Source organism: Anopheles arabiensis, chromosome 2 (genome assembly GCF_016920715.1).
Source record: "Anopheles arabiensis isolate DONGOLA chromosome 2, AaraD3, whole genome shotgun sequence".
Classification (NCBI taxonomy): Eukaryota; Metazoa; Arthropoda; class Insecta; order Diptera; family Culicidae; genus Anopheles; species Anopheles arabiensis.
This window is the reverse complement of record NC_053517.1, coordinates 65073316-65098258: the sequence shown is the minus strand read 5'-3', so window position 1 is coordinate 65098258 and position 24943 is coordinate 65073316. Positions and strand designations below refer to the sequence as shown.

The 24943-nt window shown below is 41.9% G+C and overlaps 1 protein-coding gene across 1 annotated transcript; it reads right to left on the bottom strand.

The window, feature by feature from the left end:
• Positions 1-330: 330 nt before the first annotated feature.
• Positions 331-6477, bottom strand: LOC120893439 (serine-rich adhesin for platelets-like). Its single transcript, XM_040295333.1, has 4 exons — positions 6467-6477; positions 1696-6024; positions 1474-1492; positions 331-417 (listed from the first exon to the last, which is right to left on the bottom strand). Exons 1-4 carry the CDS (start codon positions 6475-6477, stop codon positions 331-333), a joined length of 4446 nt encoding a protein of 1481 aa, XP_040151267.1.
• Positions 6478-24943: the final 18466 nt, after the last annotated feature.

Genomic DNA, 24943 nt, shown 5'->3' with positions numbered 1-24943 from the left:
CACAGCGCTATACTAACATTATAATCATCAAGACCCTTTGATATGTATGTGTGTGTTTTCAGATAATAAATTGAAACATCATGCATATTACTAGTGTGCGGAAATAATTAAAGCTGACATAATATGCATGTATCCTAAAATAGTACATGATAGAGTACAGAACGAGCCAAAAATTACCAGCAGCTCAAATGATCCTCGGTATTTCACCTAAATCCATTGCCTTCAGAGCTGGTTACCTATTTAAACTGGTGCCAAATAGTACAGACGAATGAAAATGTTAGATTTCTTACTAGCATGAGTTTGATATCGCCCACGACACACGTGAAAATTTCACAGGTGGTGATGCGGCTGACTGTCTTTGCGTCGGCGCATCTGAATCATCGTGTCAAATGCAAACACACCCACGGTAATCAAGTACTGGGAAAATCACAGCACAAGAAAATGTGTTATGTGCGCTTGAAAATTCAGAGCGGTGCTCCGTCATATGTTCGAGTGTATGGGAGCCTGTCTCATGTTTCATTTAAATCTGTACAAGTATTTTTTTTTCTAATTTAAACCGTCGCCAGGGCATAAATATGCTGAAACTCGTAACGTTCTAAATAGTTATAGCTATTAGTATTAGTTAAAGATTCGCTTATAAAACTAGTGGGATATTCAGGTAAAACGAAATCCAATCGAGCTGGGGTAGTTGTGGCGTTTTCATATTAAAAATGTACGGTGTGAAATGAATTGATTCTTTTCCATAAAATAAACTCCATTTTTCAATTTATCTTTACAAAATGCCACTGTAAACTAATGTAAAAAAGATAAATTTGCTTAGCATAATATACAACAGTTGTACTGCAACGGCTGTAACGGTCGAAAATGCAACACCAAAAACAACAATTGTCAAAACCCAAGTGAGATTTTCTCGAAATTGCTTTTTTCCATATCTGCTCGATTACGCCTGAAATTGTGGATTTGTTTGTGATCAAGTATGTTGAAAGCACCAAGATTTGGTGTGTTCGTAAATTAGACTTTCTTCTATCGATGGACGATGTCGACGAACTCAGTTTGCATTCATAGCCTTGGTTTTTATGAATAACAAAAGCTAATTTTTTGTGACAATATTTAGGTATTATTCAAGTATTAAATGGCTACATGACCAATAGGAAACATCATTTCTGCGCGAATCTAGAAGAAAGCAACGAAAAAGCCGCATCACAGTTGATTTTAAAGAACTTTTTTTCTAATTTCGCATAAACTGCACCAGTTTAAGGAAAGTTTAAGGGACTTTGCTCGAATTTCCGGTTATTTGTGCTCAAAAATGTCAATTGGGAACTCGCCACAAAATTTGAATGTTGCTCTTCGCATGAGGCCGTATTTTCTGTATAATTTAATATTTTTTTAGGAAATCTAATCAGCTTGGCTATCTTATGCTAGAAATATTTGCCTCATTATGTCAACAAACGATAATAATTTAATCCGACTTACCGCGCCCGTCGTTTGCTCCCTGCAAGAAAAGAAAGAAGAAACGAGAAATTGTGGTGAGTTGTGATCTAGCCGAGACACAAACCCCGATCGCGAGGGGAATATATTTCTTCGATCATATATTTCTTTGTACTAAAAACAGTAGTACAGTGTGCTACTGAAAAACGCGTCTGATGCGATTCATACGCGTCTCGAATTAGAAATAACCAACGTGGTATCCCTTACCTTTTCTGTCCGGCGTAATCGATGAACTGCGGTGTACTGTCGTGTACTCGAACGTCTTTTGGAGTGATCTCTTGCAGGTCATCCATAATAAACATCCTGTCCATCATAGGGCTGAGTGGATGGCAAGAGCCACCCAGCAGATCGTCAATGTTGGTATGACGCGAAATAAACACGGGGGACTGGGTGTCCTTCCGTGTGCTAAAACTACCACCGTCTGCCGGAACAGTCGTGCCGCTGTCCATCGATACGATCGGAAGCGTCTGGACGCTCGTTTGCACTGGAGGGATCATCGTCGAGGGAATGTTATCGTACGGGGAAGCTCGACCGCCAGCCTCTCCTTCCGGACTGGCACGATCGCCTAGTGGTGGCGTTTCGCTAGTCATCGGCTCGATTGTGTAATCGCCCGTAGGGAATTTGGGCAAGCCGGCCACAAAACTGGTAATGCTTTGCAGCTCTTGCTCCACCTGCGCCTCAATGTCTTCGTTTTGAAGATCGGCTTCCTCTTCGCCGTGCTGCTCCACGAAGGATGATAGCTTGCGTGGACTTCCGGCACCCTCGTCCGGGCTTTCGCTGCTCATCCACCATGCCCTTTCTCCCGATTCGATGCGAGTTATACGGTACTTGGTAGGACTGGTTTGCTTGCCACTCGCTTTGGAATTGAAACTATTGGAACGGCTTACCACGTTCGATTTTGATCCCGATCGTGATACGGGTGCATCTGAGGATTCCAACATCCACCAGGGCTGCTCACCGGACTCGATACGCGTTATTTTGAATGGCTTCGCCTTCACCGGACTGCACTCACGAATCGACTCATTGCTATCGACACCGTTCTCACCAGCGTCTGCCGTCACAGCCGCGCTCGCCTGCTCGTTCACCTGCTCGTTCACCTTATCTGAGCTATACAACCACCAAGCCTTCTCTCCCGAAACGACTCGAGTAAGCGTGATACCTTGGCTACGCGGTTCCGGGGTAGGCTCCTTCGATGGTTCTTCACTTGCAGATGTGCTGCTTTGACCGCTACCAGAGCTCTGCTTGCGCGACACATCAGCCATAGCCTGTTCCCACCACGCTTCATCTTCTGCTTCGAGCTTAAACACCGTATAACCAGGACTCTTTTTACCCCCTCCGACTGATTCTGGAGTTTGTTCTTTGCTGGGCTGCTTGCTTCGCTCACCGGATGATTTGGCCGCTACGTTCTCGGTGCTCTTCATCCACCATGCCCGTTCGCCGGACTCCACTCGCGTTACTCTGATCGGTCGGAAGGGACTCAACGCTTGACTCTCGAATATGCTCGTTGCAGTAGTACGCCCGTCATCGGTCGTCATCTCCGTACCAGCAGCCATATCCTGCCCAGCCGTACTGGATGGTCCCGTCGTACCCGGTTCCAGTTCAGGTACCGGTTTGTTGTCATCCTCTGATAACCACCATGGCTTTTCACCGGACTCAACGCGCCTGATCCGGTACGTAAAGCTACGAGCACTCGGAACCGTATCCTGCACGGTTGCCGTTTGCTCAAAGTTACCCGAACGCCTCCACCACATCGCTTGTTGGTAGCCTGAGTTTGACTTTTGATCTTCTTCACAGCCTTCGTTGTTTTGCTGTTTCTCGTCAGCTTCATCGCCATCGTCCTCCTCATTGCTGGAATCATCCTTTATACTTTCCATGTAATGTGTTCCTGCTTCCCAACCTGATTTTCCATTCGGATCCGCGGCCAAACTTTCAGACATGCTCGTTGTGCTGGCATTATCATACCAGCTAGTCGCGCTGCGATTTTGATTGTTTACAAAATTCGTTGCCAATTGAATGGCACGCAATAGCAGCTCATTATTCGCGTTCGATGCGTCCGTTGCGGCACTAAGATCTTCCTGTTCGTTCGGGGCTGTTCGGGTGATCGACTGTTCACGATCGGTATCTGTGCCGGAGGAGCCACTGCCACTATTCGTCTCCTCCGAACTGGTGGATGAGGATCGATCGGATCGTTTAACAAGCTTCGATCCATTTTGCTGCCTTACGTGAGGAATGCGACTGGTTGAACCATTCGTTTCAGCAACTGGTGTTGCCGTGGATGCCGATGAGCTGGACGATTTGCTTGACGATGTGGACGATTTGCGGGGTCGTTCAGGTGCTGGACCCATGTTAAGTGCTGATTTGCGGAAGTCCTTGTTAGCCACCGATCTAACCGGAGATGGACTGTCCTTGGCCGGTGCAGGAGGAGGCTTTTCGGGTGATTTCTGTTTCGGAGGCGTTTTCTGCTTCCCAGTTGGACCGCTTCCAGTAGACGATCGACTGCCTGTGGATTTAGAGCTATTGGATTTCGATAAACTCAACTCCTTCACTCTAGCAGCTAGCGTGGATAGCTCGCGTTTCTCAGGTACGTCACTCTTCGATGAGCTTACACTTGTTTCGCGGCTAAAACTGGGACTATCACGGCTATACCGGGACGATGCACTCGAATAACGCGTATACCCAAGTGTCGGGGAGGATGAGCCATACTTTGGCTCTATAAACGGTGACCAGCTACGTGTGGAAGATTGCCCATAGCGCAAATATTTCGTTGGATCGTCCATTCGATCCGACTGAATCTGCTTGTCAGCCGTTTCGACTGGGAGAAGCTGCTTCTGTATAGTTTTTTCAATCGTTTTACACATTTCTGCCCTGCGGGCTCTTATGAACGGAGTTGTTCCTGGTGGTGTTGGAGATGTACCGCGCGTTACCAGCGTTATTTCAATGAATATCTTCGGTTCTGGCTCAGTGCTGCTTTCCGTTTCCTCTGATGATTCTTCAGACGACGAGCTTGTGGTGGTAGTTTCCGACGAACTTGATCCTTCCCGTTTCTGCTCTTCGTTTGATGCTGTGCGTGGTTCCGGTGAAAAGATCTGACTTGCGGTCAACGGTGACGAGCATTGGGAAGGTTCTCGAGATTGCGAGCTTAATCGCAACCTAGATGAAGGACGACTTGTTCGAGATGCTATTGCCTCACTAGATGTCATGTACGATAATGCAAGGTCTGCGATTGGACTTTTAGGAACGGGACTAGCACTGGCTCCAAATCGATTACCTACTCCGAGTGCACTGTTCGATCGTCCATATGGACGGTACGCTCCCGAACCTCCCAGTCCATACTTTTCGCGCACAGACTCCGCTGGACTTGGTTCTCGTGAAGTACGGCGTGGAACCGTTGCCGGACTGGGTTCTCGACTACGGACCTTATTGGCAATTCCTGGGCTGGGATCGCGCGTTTTTCGTCCAGTGCCAAATGTTGATGGCTTTGCTATACCTGTTTCATTGTTTTTACGGGATGTTCGTCCACTCAACGACGCTGTGGTTCGTTTCGGGTCAGCGGGACTAGGGTCTCGGGAGCGCACTTTGCTTGCATTATTATTGAGCGTTGGAATTTTTCTCGCTTCAGCCGGGCTAGGATCACGCGATCGTACACCTGTCCCAGTTTTGATAGTGATTGAGCTCGTAAATCGCTGTTTTTGATCAACGGTATTGCTCTGTTTGTTGCCACCTAGCGATTGTTTAATTTGCTGCACTGGCGCAGGACTTGGGTCACGAGAGCGTGCAGCTGTGGCGATCATTTTATTAGCTAGCTGTAGCCGCCGTTGCTCCATGGGACTCGGTTCACGCGAGGTTCTCGTTCGTACCGTTGGGCTCGGATCACGAGAGCGTGCTCTATTCTGCCCGAAAGCGGTGCCACTCGATTGCCTTCGATATTCATTGGGAGCACTCTGCTGCGGAAGTTTCGAGCCGGACAGTTTGCTGGCTATGGCTAATGCATATCCTCCAGTACGTTTGGGCTCGACGACAGGACTTGGATCTCGGGATCGTACCTTCTCCGTGACAGTTGTTGCCACGGGACTTGGATCTCGATGCCTAGTGCGTGCAGTGATTGAAGTTGAAGAGCTCGTTCTCGTTGCCGGACTAGGTTCACGAGACTGCTCCCGAGCGACTCCGGTCCGCCCATACCTTGTAGTGAACGTTACGGGAGGTGCATTTTCTTTCTTTGGCTTTGTGCCAACCTCTTTGGAGGATTGAGTTTTATTTGTTGTACCGCTCTTCGTGGATGAATCTTCGGTCGCTGTTACATCCTTGGTTGAACCGTACTTTGCCGCTATCAGAGAAGACTTCTTCAACGGTGCGGGTTTGCTTTCCTTTATTTCTGCTTCAAGCTTCTTAGATGTTTCGATTAAACGCTCCTTTTCACGATCACGTTCTTTTTCCCGTTCCTTCTCCCTCAATTCGCGCTCCTTTCGTCGTTCTTCTTCCTTCGCTTTGTCTCTTTCCCTTTCCTTGTCCTTGTCGGCTGCTAGGCTCGAGTACCGGCTGATAAAGGAGGAAACGGTCGAGCTTGGAGCTGTGGTCGTAGATCGCGGAGAACGATAGCTCCCGGAAGATAATGATGGACGATAGCTGCTCGTGGAACTCAACGAACTGAACCGGGACGTCGTTGAAGGTTCGGTCGAGAACTAAAGAAAAAAATTAAAAAAATACATATCAGTTCTACTGTCACAATTGCGATCAGGATGAAACAACTCCAAACAATAATAAATGAACAGCATTGATGGATTTCATGATAGTGTAAAGTTGCGGAATTTTTCGGAACGGAAAAGACGAAGAATCGGAAGGTGTGCGCTGTTCTGATTCTCGAGCACGAATGCCGTTTTATTCTGACGTTTACGCCTACGATGCTTAAATGTTAACGTATACCGCGACCAAGGTGTTTATGTTTTTTGAGGTGTATTCACATACAATTTTCGGTTTCTACAGCTCGGCCATCCTGATAGCAAATTGGCCTCAATTTTGCCTTAACAACTTTTCACTAGAGTTCTCTTTTTTTTTTTGTAAGTGTGGCTTTGCACACATAGTTCGTCAGTCTCCCGAAAGAGGCACGATCCATCTCCTCAATTTGTCCGACTCCAAAACACCGTCGTATGGTATTTGTGTCATTTGGATTCCATCTATATCGCGTATTACGTATCTATCATTAGGTAATCTTTTATGTACTATATAAGGACCTTTAAATCTGGCGATGAGCTTTTTGTTTGTATTAGCGGTGTTATCTATATTTTTGATTACTACAAATTCTCCTTCATTGAACTCCGTAGCGGGACAATGGTGTTTGGCATGCTGTTTTTCATTGGTTTGTTGTGATTTCAAAATGTTAGACGAGGCTTCTGCGCGTATTGTCTCTAGATCTGGCAAGGTTTTATTTTTATCGTCTAAATATTCGGTTAAGCCATCTACTGTCGGACCGCGTTGGTTAACACCAAATAATAACATAGAGGGTGAGAAACGAGTAGATGAATGGATAGTGTTGTTAAGTGCGTATTCGGTAGATAATAATGTTTGAACCCAATCTGAATGATCGGTGTGGTTTGACAATTTACTTAATATAGGGCGAATTATACGATTAATCCTTTCCACTTGGCCATTGGCCTGTGGAGAACCAGTTGCATTTAACACATGAATGATTCCCCGTGACGATAGGAAATTGGAAAAGGCAACTGAGGTGAAACATGTACCACGATCACTTATTATTCTTTTGGGGCGACTATAATACGAAAAATACTGTTTTAAGCAGTTACACACCTCTCGGGTACTAGTAGAAGAAGATGGATATAGTTTAACGAACTTCGTAAATGCGTCAACAACCACTAGTAAATATTTTTTCTTCAATTTTGATGTAGGAAGTGGTCCGAAATGGTCAATGTGTATTGTATCGAAGGGGTAAGGTTCTTTGGGGATACTATGCAGATTTCGATTATTGTTTTTAACCGGAGCGGAGTAAAGTAAGCATTTTAAACAGTTATTAATGAAATTTGTGATCCTTGTTTTCCTATTGGGAAACCAATAGTTTTGGTCTATTTGATTCAGACATTTTTCTACACCGAGATGTCCTACCTGTTCATGAATTGATCGAATCAAATTGTTTATCATTTCCGCCGGTACGTATAGTTTTAACCTATTTGAAGGTGAGAGTTTGTATACTACTCCGTCTTGCAACTGAAATCCTTGAATGCTCGTCTTCTCTAGCTTTCCTTTCAATAGTTGGATCTGCGGGTCCCTAGCTTGAGCGACACGTATCTGGAAGTCTATGTCGACATCGTGAATTGCGGCCAAGTATTCGAGCCGACTTAAAGCGTCTACATGGCTCATTGATGTTCCGGGACGATGTTGAATCGTGTAGTTGTAGTTCTCTAGGAAAAGCGACCATCGTGCTATTTTAGCCGAAGCATTTTTATTCTTCAAAGTCTCTACTAAAGAATTGCAATCTGTTACGATCTTGATGGGAACGCCATGTACATATGCATGAAATCGCTTGAGCGCATAAATTACGGCTAAGGTTTCGAGCTCATAGCTATGTAACTTAGCTTCATCGGCCGAAGTGGTCTTTGAGAAATATGAAATAGGATGATATTTACCATCATCCTGTTTTTGTAAAAGTACGGAACCGAATGCTAAAGAGCTTGCATCACAGTGAAGCTCCGTTTCACGCTTTGGGTCATATATGGAAAGTACTGGAGCTTCAATCAATTTGTCTCTTAGTGTTTCAAAAGCCTTTTGCAATTGTTGTCAAATACGAATGGTGCTTTGGTTTTTAAAAGGTTGGTCAAAGGTTTAGCAATAGTTGAAAAATTGGGAACAAATCTACGGAAGAATGAAAATAAACCTATGCATTGTTGAACTTGTTTTACATTTTGCGGAATAGGATAATTCTTAATTGTTTTAACATGGTGATCACTAGGACATATGCCTGAGGGGCTGGTTTTATATCCTAAATAATCCAACTCGTTGTATGCAAATTTGCATTTGTCCAAGCGTAGTTCTAGCCCATTTTCACGTAGTGTACGTAAAACATCTCCCACTAATTGAAAATGTTCATCAAAGTCTTTCGAAGCAATAAGAATATCATCAATATAGACGACTAATTTTTCGTTGTCAATGAATTTTCTTAAAATCGTATTTATAAACCGCTGAAATTCAGCTGGGGCATTTTTAGGCCAAATGGCATACGAGTATATTCGTATTGGCCGTCAGGGGTGACGAAAGCCGTGTACTGAATTGATTCTTCGTGCATTTGCACTTGATGAAAGCCACTCTTAAGGTCGAGTAGCGTAAAATATTTTTGTTTCCTAAATGCTCGAGGCATGTTTCTATTAAAGGGAGTGGATAGTTATCGCGAATGGTAATTTTATTTAGCGGTCGATAGTCGACACACTTACGAATCTCTCCGTTTTTCTTTCTTACCAGTACCAGTGCCGAGGCGTAAGGTGAATTGCTAGGTCGTATTATATTTTTTTCAAAAGGTCCTTTACTATTTCTTTTACTTTATCCCTCTCGGCAAATGAGAGTCGTCTTGGTTTTGTAAAAACGGGAACATCATGTGTCAAACTAATCCGCATTTTATGAGTCACTGGTAGGATTTGTTCTTCTGGAAAGTTTAGGTAATTGTTAACCACGATTGAATTAATGACAATGCTTTGTTCTTTAGATAAATGTTTACCTATTTTTATCGCGCTCATCGTTTCATCGCTCATATCTATCGAACACATTTCAAGAAAAACGTTGGTAGTTGATTTCTCATGCTCAGATTGGTCTAACGCTAATATGGAATTTTCAGAAATTTTGGAATCGGACAAAACGGAATCTGGACCCACCTCCAACGAGGAGCCCTGTATTGAACTATGCAACAGACCCAAAGTTTGAAGCCTCTGGACAACATCCGGTTTTGTATTCTTTATATCTTTATTTAAGTTCATAATATAGGCTTTGTTATAAATTTTACGTAACTGCGCAAGAATGATTTTGAATTCAGATAATAGATCTCTCCCAACTATCATAGACAACGACATGTAATTTTTAGGCAAAATAATGAAAGTATGAGTACGGATTTCATTACGAAAGCGTATTTGTAATTCAATGTTTCCAAGTGTTTGAAGGTTACTATTCCCTATTCCACGAAATCCGCTCGGTATGGGAGTATGTAGTTTTGTTTTTGGAATTATATCTTCATTGACGAAGCTTTTAGCACTACCGGAATCAAAAAGACATGTTATGTTAAACCATGAGCTCCAAACTTTAGTTTTCTTTAAAGCGACACTTACCTCCTGATAGGCATCGAGCTGCAGAACGTTTCCATTATTCGCGTCATCTACATTCGGTGTCTCATTTTCGTTGCTCTGAACTGCGGCTGCTGTTGGTTGTCGTCTAACTACGTCGGGACAGTTACGGATGACGTGAGATGTACTGCCGCATCGGAAGCAGGAACCCAAGGCTCGACGAGGTTTAGTACATTGTGATGAATGGTGTCCAAAATCTGAGCAGTTGTAACAACGAGGTGTTTCTGTTGGCGCCTGTCTCGGGGCCACTAATCTCGGAACATTTGAGTAGTGGGCAGAAGGAATGCGGCGTTCTATATTTTGCGCATCAATAAATGTGTTTCACAGCGCTTAATGTTGTCGATCAGATCATATATGTTGCTGTAGTCCTTTGTGACGAGACTATCGTAGAGAGGATCACGGGATAGTCCTCTAATGGCGTAAGTGATAATAGCATCGTCACTCACATTGCCTGACTTCCCCAACGCGTTAACCCGATACACGTAACTTGTATATGATTCGGCGGACTTTTTGTAAGCTGCGGCTAGTTGGCTGTGAATCACAGCGTCATTGCAGCGATCGGGAAACGCCTTTTAATTTCAACAGCAAATTCGTCGAAAGTTTTAATCGTATGACGAAATCCATTATACCACTCATTGGCCGCGCCGGTTAAGCGGCTACCTGCATACAAAAGCGTCGTTCGATCTTGCCACTCGTACAGTTCGCTATTATAGCGGATTGTGTCAATCCATCGGTTGATACCGAGACCATCCGAAAATTCTGGTATCAGATGTTTAAGCTCGTCAGGGTGTACCAATCTGCCGCTTTCCACTTTCACTTGTCGCTGTTCCATTTCCTTGATTTTCTCGCGTAGTGCAAATAGTTCCCATCGATGAGAATCGTTTTCAGCCAAGCTGCCATCTTTGGGAGGAACGATTTTCTCTTTCACCGAAATGGCGGCTGGTTCCTCGTGTTTTCTATTGTTCGTCACTACGGCGTCATCAATACGTGGGTTCTGGGAACTGGAGCTGTTTGACGATCGTTCCTCAGTTTTCATCCCCGGTTCACATTGTTGGTACAAGTTGCGAAGATGTTGAATAGTTGCCGAGGGGGCACTTCGATACCAGCAGCTTCCAAGGCACATAATAACTCATCTTTTGTAGGCATTTTGTTGCGTAAAATGACTTCGTATCCCACTTCTGAGTTGTAAAGTTGCGGAATTTTTCGGAACGGAAAAGACGAAGAATCGGAAGGTGTGCGCTGTTCTGATTCTCGAGCACGAATGCCGTTTTATTCTGACGTTTACGCCTACGATGCTTAAATGTTAACGTATACCGCGACCAAGGTGTTTATGTTTTTTGAGGTGTATTCACATACAATTTTCGGTTTCTACAATAGTTTTATTTACTTTTTCCCAATTTCCGAATACCCATCACTGTTTGTATGTTAGAAGAAAAACAAATACACATTGATTAAGGGGAATTCCGGCAATGTATTTAAATTCCTACACAACGGATCCTAAAACATGCACGTTGCACTAGAATAAAAGAAAAACCATCGATCAATTCTAAACATGAGTCTTGATGCAAGTGCCTTTGCATGCGCTAAATTCAGAACTGCAATTGCAATGCCAACAAGAAAATTTTGATTCCTGGCGCCAACCGTATGCTACTATCCGTTCATTTTTGTTTTGTTTTTTTTTTTTGTCACCATTTTCCATTTATCTCAGACGAAATGGATTTGTATACGATGCACTCTTCTAGCATTTCAAACGAATGAAGCGTTTGAACGTGTTAACCAATCGTCACCTAGTCTACCAACAGTTGGCATCAATTTCACATTACTACGTACTGAATTTCCCGTGGTGCTCTGGCAACTTGCTTCTATTTGTAACAAGGGACTCGTGATTCTACAGAAATAGCACGGAAACGCAGCGACGTAAATATCCCAAGCAAGCCAACCTGTCAATCAGTTCGCAACAAATCGCGTACTTGCGTGCGTTGCAAAGCCATACGTCGGCACTATCGGTGACGACAGCTGAACGCCATTTTATCCACACTTGTACGTAAAACATGGTCACTACAAACACAACGAAACAATGATATGAGAACATAACGAATCAATTGCATGGAAACTTCCTTAAACAACTATTCCCTTACAAAATCACACACACACATTATCAGACACATCAGTAGGTTGTGCCTGTAACAGGGGTAGTCAAACGTCAGAAACAGGGGTAGTCAAACAACAGCAGACACATTACAAGGAAGAACAGGGGAATTGATAATGGGTGAAACATTGATTTTTTTCGCATCAATTTAAATCAAACACAAAACAACCGGACATTTGTATTAACAAGAGAACTATGGAGGAAACACATTCGGAAGCTTAATTAAACATTCAACACAAGATTTGGGCAGGAAGGGGAGGGACGAACAACAGCAATACATACTCTTGAGCTCCGATAGGAGCTTGGCAGACTAGATGATGCAGAATACGACGAAGAGCTTGAATTGTAACTGGATGTAGACCAAGGATACTGAAACGGGCCGGAACAAACGTGTATCAGTATCAATTTAAGAACAGGAATGAGGTTCCGTGTCTAGAACACAAGGGAATATTGCTCCATCAAGAGATATAACCTGATGTTTCTTACCAGTTATCTAGTATTGTAATATGTGTTTTCTTAAGTGATAGTGTAATAGCGGCATTTGTAGTGGTATTTTTGGCCAAATTTTCATGTACTGCTATGTCTGATCAAGAACTATCCAACACAACAATAAAAATCATTGATTTACAAGCCTTATCTTTCATACGTATTTCCATTTTTTCTGTTTAATTAAATTAAATGCAACTCTAACCTTCGTTCTAGCTTTTAAAAGTAAATCTAGTATGAAAAACAAAGAGTTCGAAAAAGTGTTTCGATTCCTGAAACTGGAACTGTATTACTTATGATGAGAAAATCAACGATGGATTAAATTGCCGTGTCATTGCAAGCAGCGTCTCATCTCGTCTCAGATCTAATTTCATGAACCAAGTGGCCTGGACAGTTCGTGCATATTATTTTTTTTAATAGATAAAGTGCATCAAACTAATAGTATCGAAAATGCATTAACTTTGCATCGATGCTCGAGTGTCTTAAAAGAGACAGATGGAAGCGATACATAACGGAACATAACAGCTACGAGGAACAAAATATTTACAAAATTTCCACAGGCTCAAGAACTCATAAATAAATGCTAATACTCTTCTCAATCACATGGGTCAACTGTGATCAAATTCAAACAAAATGCTTCTTTCGTGCATTTTGTATTATTTGCCGGATTTTTAAATAGCAATACATACTAATTATGTCACCATAAGCCAATCGTAATTTCTCTACATAGACTGGATTTGTCCAAGCAAATGGCGAATTAAAAAAACCGAAATATCACCTTCTAATGACTACAAGCTATATTTAGTCCTCATGCTATGACCTGTTTTCCCTGTTCGCAAATCCAATTAAGAACTTTGCCATCTACCGCTAAAACTACACACTCCGACGGGTAAACTCCATCGAGCCCTGTGAGAGGGCGTTGAAAAGACCTCTTTTCCCACATCGTAAGCAGATGTATTACTGCTTCAAGCACCATCAAGAACTTCGTGTTTGATGTACTCTCGCGCAGCTTTACACCCACTAGGATGTGTAACTAAAAAAAACAACATACACTCACACATGTAAACAATGCATACAGCAAAATGTCTTGCATCCATCAGCACACCCAACCGCACGTTTTACGAGCATCGGCATTGAAAATTCATGTTTAAAAATGCTAAACAAAACCATCGCCTGTGATTCTTAGCGTAGATTTCCACATTGCACCGAGTGAAAATCTTTAACAACGTGTGGACTTTGGTCCCACGAAACGAAGCATCGAAAAGAGTGTCATAAATTGCTCTGCCTTCGTGAGATGTAGGCACTCCCCGATGATTCATAGGTTACGGTACACTAACGACAAGCGACGGCGCGTGGATCTCTGTAACAGACGGGATCTGCAATAGAATGGAAAGTGTTGCATCTAGCTTAAAAAAGAAAATGTTCTAAAATAGAACGATCGACTGACTCAGCTGAGATGGATGACAACGATCTCCAAGAACGCGATAGCTTACTGATTCCTAATTTGTTACTCATAAATTGAAGAGAAGGATTGAGAGATCCTCCTCTATTTGTAGTGTTTGACTAATATGGAACCACACTATAGACTTTTATTTTAAATATCGGTCATCGACCAATGGTAAAATCATGTTTTGGTTTAAATTTACATAATTGTATATTGTGGATTTGTGTTCATATTAACTAAAATATGAAACTCTTGCAGAACACGAATGTGTAATTGTGAATGTGTAACATTATCTAGAACAAAAACCTATTTTCAAATTCTACATTACTTGCCTTCTTTACTAGCCTTTTTTATACTTACATTGTAACTTCGATAAGACATGTTGATGGTTTTCGGTTAAACTTTCGTTTTGCTAAATGAATCGTTCCAGCGATGGGTGAATCCAATGCTGTTGAATATATTTTCTGTGCGTCAATAGTTTGGTTAACTGTGGTGATATTCCTTAACTGAAGCACTGGCATACTTTTTCTGCACCAAAATTAATTTAACACTTGTACCGATTCAATGGTATGATTTCATGTTAAACACTAGAAAATGTGTATTTTGTTTTAAATTCACTTTCCCAATTACGATACTAAACTTGGCTTATGGGTGCTAAACTCGGGCTGACCTATTGAAACTTCTTCACTATTTCACAAACACTTGCATGGTCACTTATATTCTTGGTCTTGATATTCTACAACTCCAAGCACCAATCGCCTGGCTGCGCAATATTGGACTGGAAAAGTCCGAGAAAAGTGGCATTAGAGTAAAATTGAGTCCGTTGCAAAATCGTCACTTTTCACTGAAAATCTAGCTCGCCCACTTGTTGCGTCACTCTTACTCCTCCCGATCCAATCCGATCGGAGCGATTTTGCTGCACCGTGAAATGAGCTGCATGCAGCCCTAGATCACACAGAACATAACATATCCTCACCGGCTCTGGCCCTTATCTAACGGGAGCGCTGTGCTTAGAGCACACTTCAAACCGAGATCACGAAACACATTAGCATACAACACACTCGCTCGTTGCGGTGTACCATGTGCTGCCCGGGAATGTTTTCGCGCACAAACGTTCACTCACACACGATCACGATCACTGCGCAACGTTCGTCTAGATCTCGCCGGATTCACATGACCAACTGGGAATGCAACGGTTCCCGAACAGATGCACAAGACACACACTTCCAGCCAACGGCGAACACACGCGCACTGGGTGTTTCCTCGCGAGAGAGAAAAACTGGTCCGATTTTCCCTTCAGCACGCACAGGCAAAGCGTATTGGTGCAAAAGTCACATCACGCAGCGCATAGAACCACATTACGCACACGATCGCAAACATCTACTCAGTCAACCACACACACACATGCAAATACTCTGACCGCCGGTTGCGTCGAGTGGACTATTTCGATGGCGCAGTCTTATTTTTAGATACTGCCTGTTCTCTGCTCCCTGTCGCTTCTAAGTAAACATCACATTCAAACAACGAAAGTGCGAAACACACAGCACACCTTACGACCAACAGCTCCGGGGTTGGCCAACGGGGACACCAACGCGCCAGACAGACTCTTTGCATGCGAAACGTGCGCGCAAGTTACATAGCAAGCTGTTGGCGAACTGGATAAGCTACGCGCATCGCTTATCGGAAGAAGTTATCGAACAAATTCAGCTGATTCCAGCCGGCTCCGTTCTGTACCAGCACATACAGATAAAAAGTGTAGATGTAGAACCAGGGCTGCAGGTGGAGCCGCTTCGCAAACAGGAAACCACCGACGGAGCGCGAAGAGCGCAGTATGGCGGCTGTTTTACCGTACAGCAGTTTCCGTACCAACGCCCCCACGAGATAGACGACCGTGACCAGAAGCAGAATGCGGCGCAAGTGTATCAAGAGTATTGCCATCACCGCCCTGCAGTCGCCACCAGATAAATAAAACCTTTTTTCAGCTCACGCCTAGTGCTCCTTTCGCTTCGAACACGGCACTACAAGCAAGCCGCAAGCAGCTTGTGCTTTTCTAGTGCAAGATCTCATTAGACACAGGTTCGTTGACAGATAGCGTACACACATTCGATTTTTCGACAACACACTCTCTGCGTTTGTGCATCCACGCCCGCCGATCGTGAAATTCGCGACCTTTTGCGCTTCTTTTTTCGCTAATGTACGTTCGCGTTAGCTCAACCGTTAGGTTAAAGGGCTCCCCATCGATGTAGAGTGCGACCGGCTCGGAAACAATGGCAGTGGGGAAGAAGTGCTGGCTCGCTTTCGAGAAAAGGTTGCTTCACGTGAAGCGGTTCGTTGATACTAATGGTACCGGCAAATCGTAGACCAGCTCAATGGTCACACCGAGAAACAAACTTAAATCACTCGATCGCGAGATCGGTCTAGCAAACAGGAAAATGACAAATACCCACAAACCACGTGCGTAACGCGCATGTCAGCAGGTCAGTTTCAAACATCTACACGTCCACACCAAAACCACAAACATAACCATTGCACACATATTCAAACAGGTATCGTTTCTTATCGAGAGAACACTAAACCACACAGTTTCGCTTGGACTGGTTAGAGATGTTGAAGATGAATGAAATTTTTATCAGCGTACCACATCTGATCTATAGCGACTTGACACGAACGGCTCGTTTGGAATTGTATCTTTTCACGTGATTTTGGAATAGAAAATCGATAAAAATAAAGCATCGAGCAGAGCAAACATTCCATTTTATTGGACACGACCATGTAGCCCTATTTCCATTTCAGACTCCAACCAGCAACGCTTCAGACATTCCTCAACACCATCAACTGCTCTCGTCAGACAACCGGAAGACACCAACCGTATCTTTGGCGACTTATATTTAGCGCGTCTAATGCAAAGCCGCATCGCTTCGGCTCGTGCGACATCAGTTGGTACGCGCCAGCCACCCGGCTCGATGTGAACGATCCGGCCGAACGAAAGGGAACGATCACGGGAGCAGTTAAATAAATAACAATTAAAGTGTCAGATTAGCCGACGACAACGCCATCGGGGTGGAGGAAAATCCCGCTACCGAGATGCGCTTACCGAGGAATGCAAGCCAGGACGGGAGAGTCGAGCCATGTCTCTGTACTGGCTTGTTAAGTCGCTTTGTATCAAACTGCCCTGTTCCTTGCCTTCTTGCGTCCTTTACGCTAAAAACTCCAACAAAAACCCGCGGGCAATGCGCGTGAGGAATATTTCAAGGACAGACGGAAAAACTATTTCCGACATCACGTGTGTGCCATCGACTTGTTAATTTAGCTATCGAATTGTTCCATGTTTAGTTCCATGTATTAGTGAAATGCTTTTAGTATGCGGGTCGTCGAGCAGTTAATAAATAGAATAGTCTAAAACGTGAGATAGCGAACCAATTAAATTTACTCTGTCCCTACGGATACTTCAACGCTCCTCTCACTATTCATAATTTTATTAATTGAACAATTAAAATGCTTCCAGTGCTAATAGCTTCGGTAATCTATTGACCAATGCATCATTGTATTGATAAAAAACACTTGTTAAATATTACACTTCATACGCTTCCCTGCCCCAATTTCCAAATCCCAATCTTACCAAACCAGTATTACTACAAATATCCGTTCCACCATTTTACCTGCAACTCCACACGCCAGCTCGTGGTTTATTTTCCTTGTCCATTCAACAATCGAAAGCTCCCGAAAATCAGTCTGCCTGTGTGTACGTTCGTGGCCATTCAAAGTGGCAGATTGATTCGTTTGGTAAATCTGGCAAACATCAATGCACTCCATTTGAGCCCTCGCGGCATTGAACGAGTGATTGCAACGAAAATCCCCAACCAATGGCTTCCATTCGTGCTCCAACGACCATTCCACATCGGGCACAGGCAAACGATTCTACAGGGCCAGAGGGCACAAGTGCCGCAGTGTGAATAAATCATACCAGTTGGGAGATGCCAACTGATTTCCCAGCATGGCGGATGGTCCTCATTTTCACAGCGTGGCAAATCGTTACTGATTCTCATAAATCACTCATCGTCCTCTTGTCATATTCCACTGCATTCTTCACGTAAAAGCGAACCGTAAACATCGTTACGCCTGTTTCCGGTATTAGTGCACCGGTTGCAGCCATGTCGCTGGAATAGTATGTGTGTTTGTGTGTGTTTTGGGCAATTCCTCTCAATCGGCTTTTCCAACTGCAACTATTATCTGGCCAAAAACACATAATCCACTCCATTCTTGATTCGTTGGACGCGTAGTAGTTTCTTTCGGTGGGATTTTGCTCTCCACCGACACTGGCATTCATCGGCTTGTTTACCCAAAAACATTTCCCGGCTCTTTATTGATAGTTTTGGCTTTGTGGTTCTATTTTTGCCAAATGTAAACAAATAAATAAACCACAGTGACTCTAACAACTACCGTTTTCACTCCAAAGCCCCTAACTGGCATGGTTGGCAAATTGGAACACCAAAAATTGACTAGAAACTGGAAGAGTCGAGCACGAATCTTTAGAAAAGCAAACACAAACAATGCACTCTATCATTGGTGGGTGTTGGGTTTGCAATTTTCCAATACCTTATTGTATCCGTTCTATTGATGCGGGGTTTGTATATATCAGACATCAAAAGCAGTCGTTAATTGTCACACCGTGTGTTCACTGTACTGATGGAGCAACATGGTCCTGTTGAGAGAAAAATACACCAACACTTTAGCTGATGATGCAACGGCTTTCCATTCGAATCAAGCCTGCTCTCTCACGCCAGATTTGGGTCATAATTCTTCCGCAATCGTCGTACGCAAGGAACACCCGCATGCCAAAAACCGCTGACTAAAACCGATGGTAACCCGTCACGTGTCCTAACCAGAGTGTGTTCACGACACCTCTTTACACGCCGCAACGGGTAGGTTTACTGTGACTGACAAACATTCAACGCAGAGTTTCTGGGGTGACGCATTAACGGTGTCCACCAGGCGCTGGTACAAGTAGCAGAGAGCAGCAGTTTGACCTACATTCTACAATATTTTAGTCACTCCGTAGGACAATCGTTTTCCTTCACGAGAAACTACGTAGACGAACGATTCCGCACGATTCGAGTGCATCGTTGCATGTTTTGAGTGTGCCCGTTTCTTGGTGACATTTGCCCACTGCTGTTTATTTCCTGAAGATAAACGAAAAGTATAATGTTGTGCATTGGTATGCGTGCCTGTGTGGGATATACTATTCTTGTAGTCGCTCAGCTTCACAGTCATTCAAACCTGAACAACAGACAGCATCGTAGCAACGTACATTGCAGACGTTTGCAACCATTTCTTCCACAAGCTGTGTCTCGTTTCACACAGCCACTGTACAAATCATTTGAAGTTTTTGCCTTCCTACATTTTGACTTTTTTGAAATAAAGTCGAAAAGTGTAAACTCCATCATTCAATATTTAGTTTGTTACCAGATCCCACCCTCATTTGCACGTTCATGCATCCGAGCCGCAAAGCTTATCGCTTGCTCGGTACGACACCACACAGATGGAATCTGTGCTGCAGATGCTCTCCATTCCTGCATGGTGAAAGAGCCGCCTACCTCCGTCGTCTAATCCGTTCATGTGTCACGAAAATCCCACATGTCAGAACTCTAGCAAAACTTGCTTCTTAATCCTTGTGTCGACAGGGATAAATTTATGCCCAGATCTTCTGCCCGCTTGAAAAAGGGAACTTTTCATCAGAGTGCTTGCAGAAGAAAGTGAAATGTATTTTAATTTCTTCTTTGCTGCTGCTAAGATATGCTTTCATTTGATTAGATTTAGGTATTTTTCCATCACACACTGCCTTTGTGCAGTTTATTAATTCGATCATTTTATTATTACTTCTATTTTGTTTCTACTAGTGAGAATTTTCATACATAATTTCCTCTTGATATAAAGACTTTCTCATGCCTGACAAACTTATTGAGGTTTAGAAGACTTTTTAACATATTCACGTTACTGGACAGGGGCCGATTGATGCTTAGTTGCATAAACGCACAAACTCCTACAAGGCCGAACGGATTCAATTCTCATCCACACTGAATTATAAAGTGAAACGAGCACCCTCATAACGAGTCCCCCCCTTATTACGAGTTTTTCGCATAACGAGCAAATCTTAATGCTAAACAAATACCTCTCTAAACGAGTAATGTCTCGCATAACGAGCAATATTACAGGGTTTTCCAAGCCAGCTCAACATCGTAACACTATTTTTCGAATACGTTAAACGATTGTCAACATCGTACATACAATTCGAATCCGTAAACTCTTTTCGATTTGGTAACACTAGATTTTGCACCTGTAAAATCCCAACTCGAATCTGGAACATGTATGTTGGCTGTCTTGTCATCTATTATTCATTTTCCAGATTCGAGTTGGGATTTTACGCGTTCAACACCTAGTGTTACCAAATCGAAAAGAGTTAACGGATTCGAATTGTTTGTACGATGTTGACAATCGTTTAACGTGTTCGAAAAATAGTGTTACGATGTTGAGTTGGCTTGGAAAACCCTGTAATATTGCTCGTTATGCGAGACATTACTCGTTTAGAGAGGTATTTGTTTAGCATTAAGATTTGCTCGTTATGCGAAAAACTCGTAATAAGGGGGGGACTCGTTATGAGGGTGCTAAATATAAAAAAATAAAATAAAAATAAATATTAGTATTTCTTTCTTTCTTTCTTTGGCTCAACAACCGATGTCGGTCAAGGCCTGCCTGTACCCACTCGTGGGCTTGGCTTTCAGTGACTAATTGATTCCCCCCCATAGCAGGATAGTCAGTCCTACGTATGGCGGCGCGGTCTATTTGGGGATTGAACCCATGACGGGCATGTTGTTAAGTCGTACGAGCTGACGACTGTACTACGAGACCGGCTAAATATTAGTATTATGAGGGCATTTTTAGTTTTTCTGATGTATATATGCATTTGTACCAGCACATCTGCGGATTCTGGAATCAATTATTTCACTTTCTATACAAATTATATGGAAAGGAGTCACTCACATAACGCGTTTTTCGCATAACGAGTGCGTAGATGGAACGGATTGAACTCGGTATGCTAAGTTCCATTGTATACTGGGCCAACTATAGCCAATCTTCAGAATTTCCAAATTCTTTCATAATTTGGCAATCAAAAGATTATTGTGGATACAAGCCAGAATCATAAATCACCATGATTTTATGATAATTGAACGTAATTGATTACAATGATTTGATAAACAAACATTTCCAATACAATTACTTCATAAAATGTAATGAATTTCGAACTTCTTTTTGTTCTTTTGGTTTTTTTGCACTTTTCCGTTGCCACAACCTATGCGACCAAACCGAATTAAACACTTAGTAGTTTTAAATACTAGTAGCGTTTCATTTATCGCCATTTCTTCCTATAGAGTGATGCGAATTAACAATAACTCAATCTATAACTAACCATACTATACCAGACTACTAAAACTAAATTTGTTATTTATCGTTGTATGCAAATAACGGGCATGTTTTATAGCCCATGATACGGCGACTTTCACATGACTGACCCGTTACTTGGTCATTCGCCAATTAATCATTCAATGAAGAGCTAAAGATAATTACCATAAATGAAGAAAAGTAATAAACTGTTATTTGGCTTTCACTATTAAAGTAAACATTACTTTTTCATTTTAACTTGCTAAGCCATCCTGTAGAAAATTACTTTATTACACACTGTAATGTGTAGAATTTATTTCAACTTATTTAACCAATCAACGATGAACAAATTTACATTTTTACACGATTATTCGAGCCGGCAAAACAACTATGGCAAAACTCTACCTTTGTTTATATTTGCAGTCGAAATGTTCGCATCATTTACAACATTCGTTCGACTAGTTGTGTTGAAATGAAGCTCAAAATAGAAACACAAGCTTGCCGGCCTTTCCCGATTCGACATCACACCACAAACAATAGTTAACCTCAAAACCTAAGCAACAGCAACCGATCAAGCGGGTGTGGATGCCATTCGTAATTTCATGAACCCCGAATGGTTCACCGATTTGCATTATTATTCAAACCCTTTTGTACAGATATCTGATCTGTGTCATTGGGTGGTAGTGGACGCTCTAGTACTGGTTAGACCAATTACCGGTCAACCGTGTTGGTCCCACCTGTGAGATCGATTGTGCGTGTTTCAAAAGACACTGCCAACTTAATGGATCATCTCAAACACACACACACACCCACACACACTTAAACCGCGCAAAGTAAAGATCTAATTTTGGTTCCTTGCAGTTCACGAAAGAACTATATTATGCGTAGTTTTCATTTCTTTTTGTTGTTTTTATCTTCTATTACTGTGCTAATACTCCTTTACGTGCATCTTTTGCCGGATTCTGTTCTCACATTGTGTGTTTCACTGTTTAAAAAAAAATCTTTGAAAATCGGATATCTCCGTAGGCTATGCTAGAGCGCTACAACTTGAGCCAGGAGATTTATTTTTATCACTCGTACCCCGCCGAATCACACAATAAACGAATTTAACGCATAAAACATTGATATAGCATAAAACAGCTTAACAGCATTCAAGCAGCTTTTCCACACAAGTTCACTATCAATGTTTTACTATTGGGACATGCAAAGATCCGAAAGGCTCAACATAGCTGTTGTTTTAATTGTTATTCTCACATACAACACAAACCACTAACAAATCACCATACACTATCGTATTCACACTATCGTTCGAATCGGTATTAGCCGATTGATTGAATCTGAACTGGCAAGGATACATGCACTTTAGAACCACTTGATTATTGTATGATAGTCGCGGCAATTGTGACAACCATCGGGAGTGCGTGTGCCTCACGCGGCGATCACGTTGCTACTGAGACAGATCCTCTCTCAAAACGCACGTACACCAAGTGGTCGTATCAGATCGTTAACTGCTTCGTTTTGGTCTGCTCAGAATGGTCTATATGGTTCAAAGTAATAATTTACAATACAGTTTTTATATTGTATGCAAATAAGCATATCATACACTACTAAATTACAAAATGTTGACAGTATTAAATATTCTAAAAATGTGTGCTTAGATTAATTGCTTAATACAATGCAAGGGCAATAAGCGTTAAGCAAACAACACATGAATTGATCTTATCTCCTAGATATGAGTGGTTTGATAGCAACTGTTTGTTTTAATCGACGAATTGGAAATATCGAACATAGAATTTTATAGGAATCACCGTTATTAGTTTTACTTTATTTGATTTTCTTCCTTCAAGTATTTTTTTTACATTTCATGAGAACATGTGTGAAAATAAAGCAATTCACTACAATATCTATCAAATATCCATGCACTCCTCGTGTCTCCTATTCCGCTTTAATTGTGTATCGTTGGTCTTAAGAAGAGACTGCATTCAATTTACAAAACGTCTATACCATAACGGTCAAAATGAAATGAATCATAAATTTGAACGCTAAATATTTCATGGACGACAGTGAAATATTTCATGCCCACACTACATATACTGTGGTACCATCTGAATGTTGCACAGTAGGACAATTTCATGAATTCCGAAATGTAAATTTGATTTAAAAATTTGTAACTAATGCTATTTTTGTAACATTATTTTCTATAATATTCAAGACAGAAATTGTGTAGAGATAATTTATGCTTGTGTAGACAACATTTACTCATATTTCTTCATTGTTCCCGTTCATAGGATAGTCAATGTTTGTTACGGGGACACGGTCAATACTAGGCTTGAACCAATGACGGGTATGTTATTGAATCGTACATCGTATTATAAAAAAATTGTTACATAACAATGTACAAATTTAAGACTGTGCAATTAGGTTTTTTTTGACTATTTCGTTTTAGATAGTATACAGAGGCTAAAAGAAGAAACATTGATCCCTTTATTTTAATTTTGTACTAAAATATCCAGCGAATGCTCACACGGCATGCATGAATCAAACAAACATGCGTACAGCTACTACGCATCACCATTACACCAGGTGGTCGAGCTGAATCGTTTTGTAGCAGTAGCGGAGTGTAGCAGTATTGCGAAAACTTAACAGCTTGATCGTATCCATTTACGTATCTCACCTATGCCAACGACACACTTTTTCTACGTGTGTGTGTATGCTCCCGTCAGCTAATGGTGCTATAGCAGCTGAAAATATATCTCTCCTTCTCATACGCTTTCTACTTTACTGGAAAAACTCACCTTTGCGACCTAGCCGATTATTTATTTCGTAACCTTCTCGAACTCAAAATGTTTATGCTATTTTGCTGCTTATGGCTTGTTGAACAGATATATTTGAATTCATGGCTTATTTTTTTATTTTGAGCATTTTATCTAGAAATAATACAGAACACTGGTATGGTTTCGCCAAATTTTATTCTTGTAATTATTGACACTAACATAAAATTCTTATAATATTAAATTCGATTATATTATACACAATCAACAAAATGTAGATGAACATTAACTATATCACACTCATATAAAATATAATAATTACGAACTATCTGAGCTTATTTTCATAATAAAAGGTATCCTAGATTTAAAGAAAAGTAGATGAACCGATAACGGATAGCAACCAAAAGCGCAGAGATAGAAAAACACTTGGAAGAGTTTATACATCGTTACCAAAAGTAGGAACAATTTATGTATTACAAACCACAGCAGGAACAGTATCTACGCTATAACCCATAACAAGAACACAGTGCTGAAAATAATCGTTACAAAAGATAAACTAGTAAGATGAAAACAATAACTTTCAATCGCAACAAAAAAACAACTCGCAATCAAATTTACAAAACCAAGTCAAATGTACAAAACCCAAAAGCTTCGAAGAGCAGTGACGGATTAACGCGAATGTAGGCCTTTCTAAAGTGTCCAGTGAGATATTGTATGAGCAATACTTAACCAGAGAATGTTTGAAAAGCAAATTTACTTATGATCGGGAAGGGGAATGGGGTGTGGATTCCTTCTTAAGCCTCCACGTGGCCGCTTAGTTTGTATACTGCTTAAT